The following is a 15,110-nucleotide window of genomic DNA, read 5'->3' as shown; positions in this document are numbered from 1 at the left end:
AGGGTTCCATACTTCACACTTTAACAACACAACCGTTCAATGCTAAGGCTTCCCCGTCTGCGCAGGGTTCCATACTTCACACTTTAACAACACAACCGTTCAATGCTAAGGCTTCTCCATCTGCGCAGGGTTCCATACTTCACACTTTAACAACACAACCGTTCAATGCTAAGGCTTCCCCATCTGCGCAGGGTTCCATACTTCACACTTTAACAACACAACCGTTCAATGCTAAGGCTTCTCCATCTGCGCAGGGTTCCATACTTCACACTTTAACAACACAACCGTTCAATGCTAAGGCTTCCCCATCTGCGCAGGGTTCCATACTTCGCACTTTAACAACACAACCGTTCAATGCTAAGGCTTCCCCGTCTGCGCAGGGTTCCATACTTCACACTTTAACAACACAACCGTTCAATGCTAAGGCTTCCCCATCTGCGCAGGGTTCCATACTTCACACTTTAACAACACAACCGTTCAATGCTAAGGCTTCCCCGTCTGCGCAGGGTTCCATACTTCACACTTTAACAACACAACCGTTCAATGCTAAGGCTTCCCCGTCTGCGCAGGGTTCCATACTTCACACTTTAACAACACAACCGTTCAATGCTAAGGCTTCCCCGTCTGCGCAGGGTTCCATACTTCACACTTTAACAACACAACCGTTCAATGCTAAGGCTTCCCCGTCTGCGCAGGGTTCCATACTTCACACTTTAACAACACAACCATTCAATGCTAAGGCTTCCCCGTCTGCGCAGGGTTCCATACTTCGCACTTTAACAACACAACCATTCAATGCTAAGGCTTCCCCGTCTGCGCAGGGTTCCATACTTCACACTTTAACAACACAACCGTTCAATGCTAAGGCTTCCCCGTCTGCGCAGGGTTCCATACTTCGCACTTTAACAACACAACCGTTCAATGCTAAGGCTTCCCCGTCTGCGCAGGGTTCCATACTTCGCACTTTAACAACACAACCGTTCAATGCTAAGGCTTCCCCGTCTGCGCAGGGTTCCATACTTCACACTTTAACAACACAACCATTCAATGCTAAGGCTTCCCCGTCTGCGCAGGGTTCCATACTTCGCACTTTAACAACACAACCGTTCAATGCTAAGGCTTCCCCGTCTGCACAGGGTTCCATACTTCACACTTTAACAACACAACCGTTCAATGCTAAGGCTTCCCCGTCTGCGCAGGGTTCCATACTTCACACTTTAACAACACAACCGTTCAATGCTAAGGCTTCCCCGTCTGCGCAGGGTTCCGTACTTCACACTTTAACAACACAACCATTCAATGCTAAGGCTTCCCCGTCTACACAGGGTTCCATACTTCACACTTTAACAACACAACCGTTCAATGCTAAGGCTTCCTCGTCTGCGCAGGGTTCCATACTTCGCACTTTAACAACACAACCGTTCAATGCTAAGGCTTCCCCGTCTGCTCAGGGTTCCATACTTCACACTTTAACAACACAACCATTCAATGCTAAGGCTTCCCCGTCTACACAGGGTTCCATACTTCACACTTTAACAACACAACCATTCAATGCTAAGGCTTCCTCGTCTGCGCAGGGTTCCATACTTTGCACTTTAACAACAAACACAAATGGCATTAGAAATCCGTGCATCCATTTTCCCCATTGAGCATCACTTTCTAGCCTCCCCATACCGGAATGGAAACAAGGAGTTTCGAAAAAATATTTATTACCTGATTTATCTTTTTAAAAAAGTAAGGAAAGGGGAGATGTATAAATACAGAACAGTCTGGTGGTTCAAAACGTTGGACATTAAAAAAAATATTAGAAAATATATTAAGTGCATCCGTCGGGAAATAGTATCAATTCTACCGCAACAACAGCTTTCCTCCAACGCTGGGGTCCCATAAATGGTTAAGGCTGGGGATGATGGGGACTCTAGTCCAACATCAATAGGGTATCCGCTCAGGTTCGCTTTCCACCTGCTGAGATGTGGCTTTGGTCAAGTTCTAGGCCATGTTTGGAAGCTAAATTCTTGGGCTACGGGAATGGCTTAAGGCCTCCTGGTCTGTTTTGTGCCTCCAGTTTAAGTCCCCCCTGCCCCTATTTCTGGAAAATGAACTGGTCGATGAATTCGTTTTGGTCCGCTTCTATTTTGCACAGCGTTTCGTACTCGACTCGGTACCTGGAAAGAAAGTAAACACAAGGAGACTGAATGCAAGCTCAGTGGCACCTAATTTTACCACAAAAAAACTGGGAAAACATTGACTCTAGTATAAGCCAAAGGTGGTAAATTTCAGAAATAAAAATAGATACCAAAAAATTACATTAATTGAGGCATCAGTAGGTTAAATGTTTTTGAATATTTACATCAAGCTCAAATTTAAGGTAAGACTGTCCAACTCTGATCAAATCATGATTCTCATCTTCTTCAATGTAAATGTGCTTATGTATCCTTATAATAATAATAGAGTAAAATAATACATGTAATAGTAATAATAAATACAGGAAAATAATACAAATAATAAATAGAATAAAAGTAATAAATGTACTGTAATAATAATAAGATCAGAGTGAAATAATAAATGTATTAATAATAATAAAAATAGAGTAAAATAAATGCAATAGTAGCAACAATAATAGAGAAAAATAATAAATGTAATAATACCAATAATAATAGAGAAAAATAATAAATGTACCATATACTCTCGAGTATACGCTGACCTAAATACAGTAGGGTCTCACTTATCCAACATAAACGGGCTGGCAGAATGTTGGATAAGCGAATATGTCGGATAATAAGGAGGGATTAAGGAAAAGCCTATTAAACATCAAATTAGGTTATGATTTTACAAATTAAGCACCAAAACATCATGTTATACAACAAATTTGACAGAAAAAGTAGTTCAGTATTTATTTATTTATTTACAGTATTTATATTCCGCCCTTCTCACCCCGAAGGGGACTCAGGGCGAATCAGAATATACATATACATGGCAAACATTCAGTGCCCATAAACACATCAAACAGAGACCGAGACAGACAGACGTAGAGGCAATTTAACCTTCTCCTGAGGGGATGTTGGATTCTGGCCACAGGGGGGAGCAGCTGCTTCATCATCCACTCTGACGGCTCTTCCTCATTCCAGGTCGTAAATTAGTTAAACTTGCCTCCCCACTTTTATAAGTGGTACCTTATTTCCTACTTGATAGATGCAACTATCTTTCGGATTGCTAGGTCAGCAACGAGCAGGGGCTATTTTTCATTTTTAATTGACGGGTGCTCACCCCGCCACGGGCTGGCCTCGAACTCATGGTCAGAGTGATTTATTGTAGCTGCTCAACAGCCTGCGCCACAGCCCGTACGTAATGCTACGTAGTAATTACTGTATTTATGAATTTAGCACCAAAATATCATGATATATTGAAAACATTGACTACAAAAATGCATTGGATAATCCAGAATGTTGGATAAGCGAATGTTGGATAAGTGAGACTCTCCTGTATAAGCCAACCAGGACCCTCACCCAAGTATAAGCCAGGGGGGGCTTTTTCAGTCTTAAAAAAAGGGCTGAACAACTAGGCTTATACTCGAGTATATACAGTATTTTAAATGTATTGTTTAAATAAGAATGTATTGCTTTGCAAGAAACTCAAGGAGGGGTGTGAGGGTTTGTAAAAGAGGCACCATGATGTGGTGAGTTAACTGGAAAGGGCATGTGGTGACAGCTTACTGGGGGCGCTTGGGGAGGCAAGGGACCCCCTGCAAGCCTCCCCTTGGCTCACAGACCTTTTTTTAGTTCTCCGCGGACCATAAGTTGGGAACCACTCAGCTAGAGAATCTCTCTCTACCTTTCAAGCTGCGTGGTCTTCTCTGCTATTAACGCCTGGAGCTGCTGCTGCTGAGCCTCCCTTTGCTTTGCGATGGATTTCAGCAAGTTGCGAGCACCAATGGCCTACGGAAAGCAAGGAAGAGGTACACTTGGATGCATTTTGTTTCGACAATCCCCCTTTTCTGCAGCAAAGAACCAAGAGCCCTGCTCGAAAGGGAATCCAGTCAATACGGTGGCCACGGAACAGCAACAAATTACCTTAATTTTCTCGTTTTCAGTTGTTTTGGCGAGCTGGTCGACGAGCTCAATGAGGTTGCCCACTATTTTCTTAAATTCCCCGATTTCTGTTTGACAAGAAACAAAATCACCGGACAGAAGTGTGTATTGTTTAAATAAGAATGTAAATTTCAGAAATAAAAACAGATACAGTAGAGCAGGGGTCCCCAAACTTTTTAAACAGGAGGCTGGTTCACGATCCTACGGACCGTTGGAGGGCCGGACTATAGTTGGCCACCGAGCAATAATAATTAATAATAATAACAACAATAATAAAAAGAGGGTTGGAAGAGACCCTTTGGGCCATTCAGTCCAATCCCCTTCTGCCCTTGTGCACCAAAAGCACAAGCAAAGCATCCCTGACAGATGTCCACCCAGCCTCAATGTTTAATAATAATAATAATAATAATAATAATAATAATAATAATAATGGTTGTAAGAGAAGAAGAGACCCCTTGGGTCATTTAGCCCAACCCACTTCTGCCCTTGTGCCATGGGGGGCCGGATAAATGGCTTCGATGGGCCGCATCCGGGCCCCGGGCCTTAGTTTGGGGACCCCTGCAGTATTATTATTATTATTAAACTTTATTTGTACCCCGCTAGCATCTCCCGAAGGACTCGATGCGGCTTACAAAGGCCAAGGCCTCAACACACAATATAACAATACAAAACAAAAAGCAAATTAAAAACAATTAAAACAGTATAAACAACAAGCAATAACAATACACTAAAACACAATAGAACAGTAGAGTCTCACTTATCCAACATTCTGGATTATCCAATGCATTTTTGTAGTCAATGTTTTCAATACATCATGATATTTTGGTGCTAAATTCGTAAATACAGTAATTACTACATAGCATTACTGTGTATTGAACTACTTTTTTCTGTCAAATTTGTTGTGTAACATGATGTTTTGGTGCTTAATTTGTGAAATCATAACCTAATTTAATGTTTAATAGGCTTTTCTTTAATCTCTCCTTATTATCCAACATATAGGCCGGGCTGTGACGCAGCTGGCTAGTAACCAGCTGCAATAAATCACTACTGACCAAGAGATCATGAGTTTGAAGCCCGGGTCGGGTTAAGCCCCCGACCATTAAATAGCCTGGCTTGCTGTTGACCTATGCAGCCCCGAACGACAGCTGCATCTGTCAAGTAGGGAAATTTAGGTACGCTTTATGCATGAGGCTAATTTAACTAATTTACAACACCATAAAACTGCCAGCAAAACACGAGGAAAGGAATGAGGAAGTACAGCCACTAGTGGACAGTGAAGCAACAGCTCCCCCTGTGGCCAGAATCGTGAAGCTGGAAAAAAATGTTAAATGCCTCTGTGTCTGTCTATATATGTTGTTTGTCTGTTGGCATCGAATGTTTGCCATATATGTGTTCATTGTAATCCGCCCTGAGTCCCCTTTGGGGTGAGAAAGAAGGGCGGAATATAAATACTGCAAATAAATAAATGATATTCGATTATACAACGTTCTGCTGGCCCGTTTACGTTGGATAAGCGAGACTCTACTGTACCAATAAAATTACATTAATTGAGGCATCAGTAGGTTAAATGTTTTTGAATATTTACATCAAGCTCAAATTTAAGATAAGATTGTCCAACTCTGATCAAATCATGATTCTCATCTTCTTCAATGGAAATGTGCTTATGTATCCTTTTAATAATAATAGAGTAAAATAATACATGTAATAATAATAATAATAAATACAGGAAAATAATACAAGTAATAATAGAGTAAAATAATAAGTTCAATAATAATAATAATAATAATAATAATAATAATATCAGAGTGAAATAATAGTAATAATAATAATAATAGAGTAAAATAAATATAATAGTAGCAACAATAATAGAATAAAATAATAAATGTAATAATACCAATAATAATAGAGAAAAATAATAAATGTAAATAAATATATTCTCGAGTATAAGCTGACCCAAATATAAGCCAGCCAGGACCCTCACCCGAGTATAAGCTGAGGGGGGCTTTTTCAGTCTTAAAAAAAGGGCTGAAAAACTAGGCTTATATTCGAGTATATACAGTATTTTTTATTTATCAGCGACATTTATATCCCGCCCTTCTCATCCCCAAGGGGTCTCAGGCCGGCTTACAAATTATATGTACATACAATATATAATATTATTGGTATAGCAAAATATAAGCATTATATATTACTATATTTCACTATACCACTATACTGCAATATTATTAATAATATTACATGGAATATAAATATACAATTATAATAGTGTATTATTATTATATTGTATTACATTATAATATTATTATCAATATGATATATATACATAATATATTATATTATTAGTATAGCGTAATATGAGTATAATAATAACTTTATAATAATAACTTTATTTTTATATCCCACCCCATCTCCCCGAAGGGACTCGGGGCGGCTTACATGGGGCCAGGCCCAATAAAACAAACAAATAACAGTAACAAAGCAATAAAACAATTATCCCAGTAAAAAACATCAACATCAATAAAAACAATAATTAAAATCAACAAGCAGGATACAGTGTTAAAAACTTTTCTGGAAAATCACTAATAAAAATTAATTTTAAAAAACACACACACTTCTGTCCAACACGGTCAGGAAAGAGGTTGGAATGTACTACTATTTAATGTCTCCAGCCATTTCCAAGATTAGGCATTTCTTGCTATAGTTTTTCAATGGATATCTCATGAAATCACTACCTGTGACAGCCACAAAAACAAAGTTTCTGGAGCAGAACAACTATTTTCGAAGTAAGGACCACACAATTAAACAGGAAATAACACTTTCAAACCACGAACAGAAAACAGTGCTTCTAGGGACTGGTCCATCCTCCGCTGTGGGTCCGCCACTTACTGTCGACGAATATTTTGCACTCCTCTTTCAGCTCCACCGTTTGCTGGGACACTTCCGGGTCCAAAACCCGCAGCTTGTTCAGCTCATCAAAGTGAAGCCCGGCTTCCCCCAGGATGTCTTTTGCCATCTTTACCGTCTCCTGAAACAAAATAATATCACAAATACACACACACAAAAAGGTAGGATGTTTTTGTTCGGGGAATAGAGTCCTGAAAACCAGGCTTTTAGCTTTAATTGGCTTAGGGTGAGCACCCGCTGTCAGCCCCAGCTCCCTGCCCGTCTAGCAGATCGAAAGTGAAAAGATGAGTAGATAAATAGGTACTGCTTTTAGCTGGGAAGTACTAAAAGGCGCCCCTAAGGACATCAATCGGGAGGATGTCTAAGGACGTCCTTGGCATGGAAGATGGAACGACAGCATCCCGTTGTGACCGGAGTCGAACACAGCCTCCAAGATGCCGGGAATAAGATGGGAGAGGCCTTTACCTCTGTTTGTGTATTGTCTGCCCTTGTTAATTGTATAATTGCATTGAATGCTTGACGTATGTGTGTTCTGTAATCCGCCCTGAGTCCCCTCGGGGTGATAGAGCGGAATATAAATAAAGTATATTATTATTATTATTATTATTATTATTATTATTATTATTATTATGTTCAATATATTTTACTTTGAGTTATGGTCATTTTTTTTTTATTGCACTTTGTGGCCGCTGTTTGTTGTGAACTGCCTTGAGTCCCCTTGGGGAGATAGGACGGGATAGAAATAAAGTATTATTATTATTATTATTATTATTATTTCACTCACATTCAGAAAGCCATATTATTATTATTATTACTACTATTATTAGCTTACATTCGGAGAGCCGTGGGAACCCACTGCCTATTATTATTATTATTATTATTATTATTATTAGTTCACTCAAATTCAGAAAGCCTTATTACAGTAGAGTCTCACTTATCCAACGTTCTGGATTATCCAACGCTTTTTTGTAGTCAATATTTTCAAAACATTGTGATATTTTGGTGCTAAATTCGTAAATACAGTAATTACTACATAGCATTACTGAGTATTAAACTACTTTTTCTGTCAAATTTGTTGTATAACATGATGTTTTGGTGCTTAATTTGTAAAATCATAACTTAATTTGATGTTTTAATAGGCTTTTCCTTAATCCCTCCTTATTATCCAACGTTCTGCCGGCCCGTTTATGTTGGATAAGTGAGACTCTACTGTATTATTATTATTATTATTTTTATTAGTTTACTCACATTCAGAGAGTTGTAGGAACCCCACTGCCAATTATTATCATCATCATCATCATCATCATCATCATCATTATTATTATTATATGGTCATTTCTGACCGTTTTTTATGTTTTTATTGCTGTGTTTTTCATGTTTTTTATAATGATTGTGATTTTTTTAATGCCTTTTAAATTTATTTGTGTGTTTTTGTATTTGATATTTATATTTGATATCACTGTATGCTGGTTTTATATCTGTGAGCCACCCCGAATCCCTCTGGGGAGATGGTGGCGGGGTACAAAAATAAAATAATAATAATAATAATTATTATTATTATTTATGGCATTGAATCTTTGCCGCTGTTTGTTGTGAACCACCTTGAACAGCATATAAATAATGTATATTATTATTATTATGTTAAATATGTTTTACTTTTGAGTTATGGTCATTTATGGCATTGAATCTTTACTGCTGTTTGTTGTGAGCTGTCCCGAGTCATCTTGAGGAGATAGTGCAGGATAGAAATAAGGTTTTTTCTATTATTATTATTATTATTATTATTATTATTAGTTCACTCACATTCTGACAGCAGAATATAAATAAAGATAATAATAATAATAATAATAATAATAATAATAATAATAGATAGTGGGTTCACTACCTATTATTATTTTTATCTTTATTTATACCCCTCCTTTCTCCCCATTGGGACAATGGATCTGGACTGAACTTGGCACACAATAATAATAACAATTATTTATAACCTACTTCCATCTCCCCGTGGGGATTCAGAGCGGTTCACATGGGGACCAAGCCCGATCAACAGATAGAACAATACAACAGCATATATAATTAAAACAATAACAGTAAAATATTCCCATCATGAACAACTTTAGTAATAATACCCTATCTCTCGAGATGTCAGACTGCAACACCCATCATCCCCAGACCTCTAGAGCCTTGGGAGAGGCTGGGATGGGGCCTTGTGATCTTCTGCTCAAAACCTGGATGGGTCCCTACAAACAACTATGGCCTATTTTATTAAATGGGGGCTTTGGACTGCAACACCCATCATCCCCAGACCTCTAGAGCCTTGGGAAAGGCTGGGATGGGGCCTTGTGATCTTCTGTTCAAAGCCTGGATGGGTCCCTATAGACAACTAAGGCCTATTTTATTAAATGGGGGCTTCGGACTGCAACACCCATCACCCCCTGACCCCTTACCTGCCCAAGTGGGTCGTTCCAGGCCCGCTCCCCGCGCTGCCACGGCGACAGAGGCAGCGTCAGCCCCGCCCACTTGGAACGTACCATTCTCTTAAAGGGGGAGATAGAAACGTCCTAAGGTACGTCATCCTCGTCCGCTGATGATTGCGTCACGAGCGGCGCGCCAGCCGGGCATGCCGGGATTTGTAGGCGGAAGCTCCTGACTGACGAGAACGGCCTGTTGCTGGAGGCTAGCGCTTCGAGCTCCGCCCTTCGGCTGGGCTTGGGACCCGGAGGGCGCGCCGACTCTCCCGGGAGCCGGTTCACTTCAGCCCGGTGAGTTTCGGAGGCCTCGGAGAGTAGCTGCCGCGAGAAATTCGCCAATTTCGAGGAAAGAAAGAGGCGTCGAGTGAGGAGAACGCAAAAAGCGAGGCGGGCGGGCCCTGGAAAGCGGGAGGGGGGGGGGAAATAAAAGGTGGGATTGATTTTGTGTTTGGGGGAGTCATGGCCTGGAAAGGAAATGAAACGGGCGGGCGGGGATAATTTTATTTTATTTAGTTATTTATTTACGACATTTATATCCCGCCCTTCTCACCCCGAAGGGCGGTACCAGTTATATGTACATACAATATATTATATTATTTGTATAGCATAATATAAGCATTATATATTACTATCTTGTACTATTTATTATTACAGTATTACTATCTTGTACTATTTATTATTATTATTATTATTATTATTATTATTATTATTATTTATTAGCAACATTTATATCCCGCCCTTCTCACCCCGAAGGAGACTCAGGGTGATTTACAAGTTATATGTACATACAATATATTATATTATTTGTATAGCATAATATAAGCATTATATATTACCATCTTGTACTATTTATTATTATTATTATTATTATTATTATTATTATTATTATTTATTAGCTACATTTATATCCCGCCCTTCTCATCTTGAAGGGAACTTAGGGCAGCTTACAAGTTATATGTACATACAATATATTATATTATTTGTATAGCATAATATAAGCATTATATATTACCATCTTGTACTAATTATTATCATTATTATTATTATTTATTAGCTACATTTATATCCCTCCCTTCTCACCCCGAAGGAGACTCAGGGCGGCTTACAACTTATATGCACATACAATATATTATATTATTTGTATAGCATAATATAAGCATTATATATTACTATCTTGTACTACAGTAGAATCTCACTTATCCAACACTTGCTTATCCAACGTTCTGGATTATCCAACGCATTTTTGTAGTCAATGTAGTCAATACAGAAATTACATAGCATTACTGCATATTGAACTACTGTTTCTGCCAAATTTGTTGTCTAACATGATGTTTTGGTGCTTCATTTGTAAAATCATAACTTAATTTGATGTTTAATAGGCTTTTCCTTAATGCCTCCTTATTATCCAACATATTCGCTTATCCAACATTCGGCCGGCCCGTTTATGTTGGATAAGTGAGACTCTACTGTATTTATTATTATTATTTATTAGCTACATTTATATCCCGCCCTTCTCACCCCGAAGGAAACTCAGGGCGGCTTACATGTTATATGTACATACAATATATTATATTATTTGTATAGCATAATATAAGCATTATATATTACTATCTTGTACTATACGACTATACTGCAATATTATTAGTAATATTACATGCAATATAAAATATACAATTAAAATAGTATATTATTGGTATAGCATAATATTAGTATTATATACAGTAGAGTCTCACTTATCCAAGCTAAATGGGCCGGCAGAACCTTGGATAAGCGAATATCTTGGATAATAAGGAGGGATTAAACAACAAAGTAGGTTATGATTTTACAAATTACGCACCAAAACATCATGTTATACAACAAATTTGACAGAAAAAGTAGTTCAATACACAGTAATGTTATGTTGTAATTTCTGTATTTATGAATTTAGCACCAAAATATCACGATATATTGAAAACATTGACTACAAAAATGCATTGGATAATCCAGAACCTTGGATGAGCAAGTCTTGGATAAGTAAGACTCTACTGTATTATTATTATATTGTACTATACAATTATATATTACTATATTGTACTATATGACTATACTACAATATTATTAGTAATATTACTGTACGTGCAATATATAACATACAATTAAAATAGTGTATTATATTGTATTACATTATAATATTATTATCACTATTATAAGTATAAACAATATATTATTTGTATAGCATAATATTAGTATTATATCCAGTATTATTGTATTACATTATAATATTATTATCAATATTATATGTATATACAATATATTATTAGTATAGCATAATGTCAGTATTATATATTATTATATTATTGTATTTATGGCAAAATTGGAAACATCTCTTTCAGTCCAATGCACTTTCATTGAGTTTCACATGGTGTCTTATGAAGGAAAAGCAATCTCTTTAACCCCAGGGGCCAAATTCCATTTTAGAGAACTTCTCAGAGTCGTATGGTCATTCTGCGCAGAAACCAAAGGGTGGGGCCTGAAATGCCAGCGTATTTTTAGCTGAATTACTGAATGGGGAGGAAGTGGACTCATGAAAAAGCTGGGCAAAGCTCTCAACGTTTGCAATCCTTCAACGAAGAACTTTACTTTCTAGGGAGGCTTAGAGTTGAGTCGGATTCAGACTCCGAAAGGCTTGGATTTGTACCCTTTTGCTTCTAATTTACCGTATATACTCGAGTATAAGCTGACCCGAATATAAGCCGAGGCACCTAATTTTACCACAAAAAAACTGGGAAAACATTGACTCCAGTATAAGCCGAGGGTGGTAAATTTCAGAAATAAAAATCGATACCAATGAAATTACATTAATTGAGGCATCAGTAGATGAAATGTTTTTGAATATTTACATAAAGCTCAAATTTAAGATAAGACTGTCCAACTCTGATCAAATCATGATTCTCATCTTCTTCAATGGAAATGTGCTTATGTATCCTTTTAATAATAATAGAGTAAAATAATACATGTAATAATAATAATAATAAATACAGGAAAATAATACATGTAATAATAAATAGAGTAAAATAATAAATGCAATAATAATAATAATAATAATAATAATATCAGAGTGAAATAATAAATGTAATAATAATAATAATAGAGTAAAATAAATGTAATAATAGCTACAATAATAGAGAAAAATAATAAATGTAATAATACCAATAGTAACAGAGAAAAATAATAAATGTACCATATATTCTCAAGTATAAGCTGACCCAAATATAAGCCAGCCAGGACCCTCACCCAAGTATAAGCCGAGGGGGGCTTTTTCAGTCTTAAAAAAAGGGCTGGAAAACTAGGCTTATATTTGAGTATATACAGTATTTTTTATTTATTAGCGACATTTATATCCCGCCCTTCTCATCCCCAAGGGGACTCAGGGCGGCTTACAAATTATATGTACATACAATATATAATAGTATTGGTATAGCAAAATATAAGCATTATATATTACTATATTGCACTATACCACTATACTGCAATATTATTAGTAATATTACATGGAATATAAATATACCATTATAATAGTGTATTATTATTAAATTGTATTACATTATAATATTATTATCAATATGATATATATATACACAATATATTATATTATTAGTATAGCATAATATGAGTATGGCAATGATGAGGCCTAGAAAGATCTGTTAAATCGAAGTAGGACTCAGGAAATTCCCCCAGGCAGGAGGGCTTTTTCAGTCTTTAAAAATGGCCTGAAAAACTAGGCTTATACTCGAATATATGCAGTATTCACCTTTAAGTTCAGATTCATTTTCCAACCTGATTGTATAATTGTTCAAAGTCTTTCTGAGTTTGGTTTTCTTTCCGCATTGCCATAAACGTTGGCATTTCCCCGGCCTTGGAGTCTGATGCCCTCCTTTTCCAGATACCAGTGGCATTGCCCAATGAGGAGATCAATACTTGTTAAAGCCTTTGGCTATTTCCAGCACGTGGTTAAGCAAACAGCACACATATACCAGAACTGTATGTGGAGGGGAAGCAAAGGAAGAAGTTCTATTGTGTGGGACCAGCTGAGTCAGACCCATTACGATATCCGGAACATCTTTTTCCCAGTTCCTGCCTCTTCTGCATAGCGATGTGGTGACCAAACGACGGACTTTGGTCTCATTTGAAAGGCAGTTCTGGTAACTAGAGTGTCATAGAGAACTGCAGCTTGAAAAAAATCACAGGTATCACCTTTTTCTTTCCACCTTTGCTCACCGTTGTTGGTATTCGTTCAACCGACATCTGGTGCTATAGACTTTATTTCAAAGGAAGGAGGTGGTATAACTACCTTGCTCAAGAAAACCCCATGGCGTTGTTAGGGTTGCCAAACATCGGGTCTTAACTTGAAAGTACAGTAGAGTCTCACTTATCCAACACTCACTTATCCAACGTTCTGGATTATCCAACACATTTTTGTAGTCAATGTTTTCAATACGTCATGATATTTTGGTGCTAAATTCGTAAATACAGTAATTACTACATAGCATTACTGCGTATTGAACTACTTTTTCTGTCAAATTTGTTGTATAACATGATGTTTTGGTGCTTAATTTGTAAAATCATAATTTGATGTTTAAAAGGCTTTTCCTTACTCCCTCCTTATTATCCAACATATTCTCTTATCCAACGTTCTGCCGGCCCGTTTACGTTGGATAAGCGAGACTCTACTGTATACACATACTATCAGGTACCCTCTGCATATACAGTACTTTATGTCCAGGGTTTTAAAGTATTTGTTGTGTTTTATGTCGTTTTATATTTATACTGTTATATTATTTTAATTAGTGGATTGTGTTTTAACCTACCGTATATACCCGAGTATAAGCCGACCCGAATATAAGCCGAGGCATCTAATTTTACCACAAAAAGCTGTGAAATCATTGACTCAAGTATAAGCCCAGGGTTGGAAATTTCAGAAATAAAAATCGATACCAATAAAATTACATTAATGAGGCATCGGTAGGTTAAATGTTTTTGAATATTTACAACAAGCTGTAATTTAAGATAAGACTTCCTAACTCTGATTAAATAATTATTCTCATCTTCTTCAATGTAAATGTGCTTATGTATCCTTTTAATAATAATAGAGTTAAATAATACATGTAATAATAATAATAAATACAGGAAAATAATACATGTAATAATAGAGTAGAATAATAAATGTAATAATAATAATATCAGAGTGAAATAATAAATGTATTATTATTAATAATAAAAATAGAGTAAAATAAATGTAATAGTAGCAACAATAATAGAGTACAATAATAAATGTAATAATAATGGAGTAAAATAATAAATGTAATAATACCAATAATAATAGAGAAAAATAATAAAATGTACCATATATTCTCGAGCCCCTTCAGGGAGATGGACGTGGGGTATAAAAATAAAGTTGTTGTTATTGTTATTATTATTATTATTAGGTAAGCAAAGTGGCAGTCCTTGAGGTTAACTAGAAAGAAGCCAATATGACAATGGGTTAGATTTGTTTAAACTCAACTTTAGGAACATTTTCTGAGTCAATGTGTTGACTCATCTATGGCAGGCATCCTCAGAGGTGGTGAGGTCTCTTGGAAACTAGGCAAGTGGGCTTTATATATCTGTG

General features: G+C 36.8%; 2 protein-coding genes across 3 annotated transcripts in view; one reads left to right on the top strand and one right to left on the bottom strand.

Moving 5' to 3' along the window:
- Positions 1 to 1,692: 1,692 nt before the first annotated feature.
- ift20 (intraflagellar transport 20) lies at positions 1,693 to 9,597 on the bottom strand. The gene is made up of 5 exons (XM_062959833.1): positions 9,440 to 9,597; positions 6,975 to 7,113; positions 4,071 to 4,156; positions 3,832 to 3,935; positions 1,693 to 2,165 (listed from the first exon to the last, which is right to left on the bottom strand). The coding sequence occupies exons 1-5, from the start codon at positions 9,524 to 9,526 to the stop codon at positions 2,084 to 2,086; spliced, it is 498 nt and encodes a 165-aa protein (XP_062815903.1). The 5' UTR covers positions 9,527 to 9,597; the 3' UTR covers positions 1,693 to 2,083.
- Positions 9,588 to 15,110, top strand: part of tnfaip1 (TNF alpha induced protein 1) — a 24,016-nt gene continuing 18,493 nt past the window's right edge. The window contains exon 1 of one of the 2 annotated variants that reach the window (XM_062959832.1): positions 9,588 to 9,754. The gene's annotated coding sequence lies outside the window, so the exon portion shown is untranslated. Of the gene's footprint in view, positions 9,755 to 9,781; positions 9,828 to 15,110 lie in introns of those variants that run through there. The other variant, XM_062959831.1, reaches the window with a different exon arrangement.

This window comes from Anolis carolinensis, unplaced genomic scaffold (genome assembly GCF_035594765.1).
Source record: "Anolis carolinensis isolate JA03-04 unplaced genomic scaffold, rAnoCar3.1.pri scaffold_7, whole genome shotgun sequence".
In the NCBI taxonomy this organism is placed as follows: domain Eukaryota; kingdom Metazoa; phylum Chordata; class Lepidosauria; order Squamata; family Dactyloidae; genus Anolis; species Anolis carolinensis.
This window is presented reverse-complemented; position numbering and strand designations above follow the sequence as displayed.

Bases quoted from the DNA above. Each gene is read 5' to 3' on its own strand.
- ift20 (XM_062959833.1), bottom strand. From the start codon at position 9,526: ATGGTACGTTCCAAGTGGGCGGGGCTGACGCTGCCTCTGTCGCCGTGG. The intron at 7,114-9,439 runs GTAAGGGGTCAG...ATTTTGTTTCAG, and splicing joins GGAACGACCCACTTGGGCAG to GAGACGGTAAAGATGGCAAA. The intron at 3,936-4,070 runs GTAATTTGTTGC...TGCTTTCCGTAG, and splicing joins CTGAAAACGAGAAAATTAAG to GCCATTGGTGCTCGCAACTT.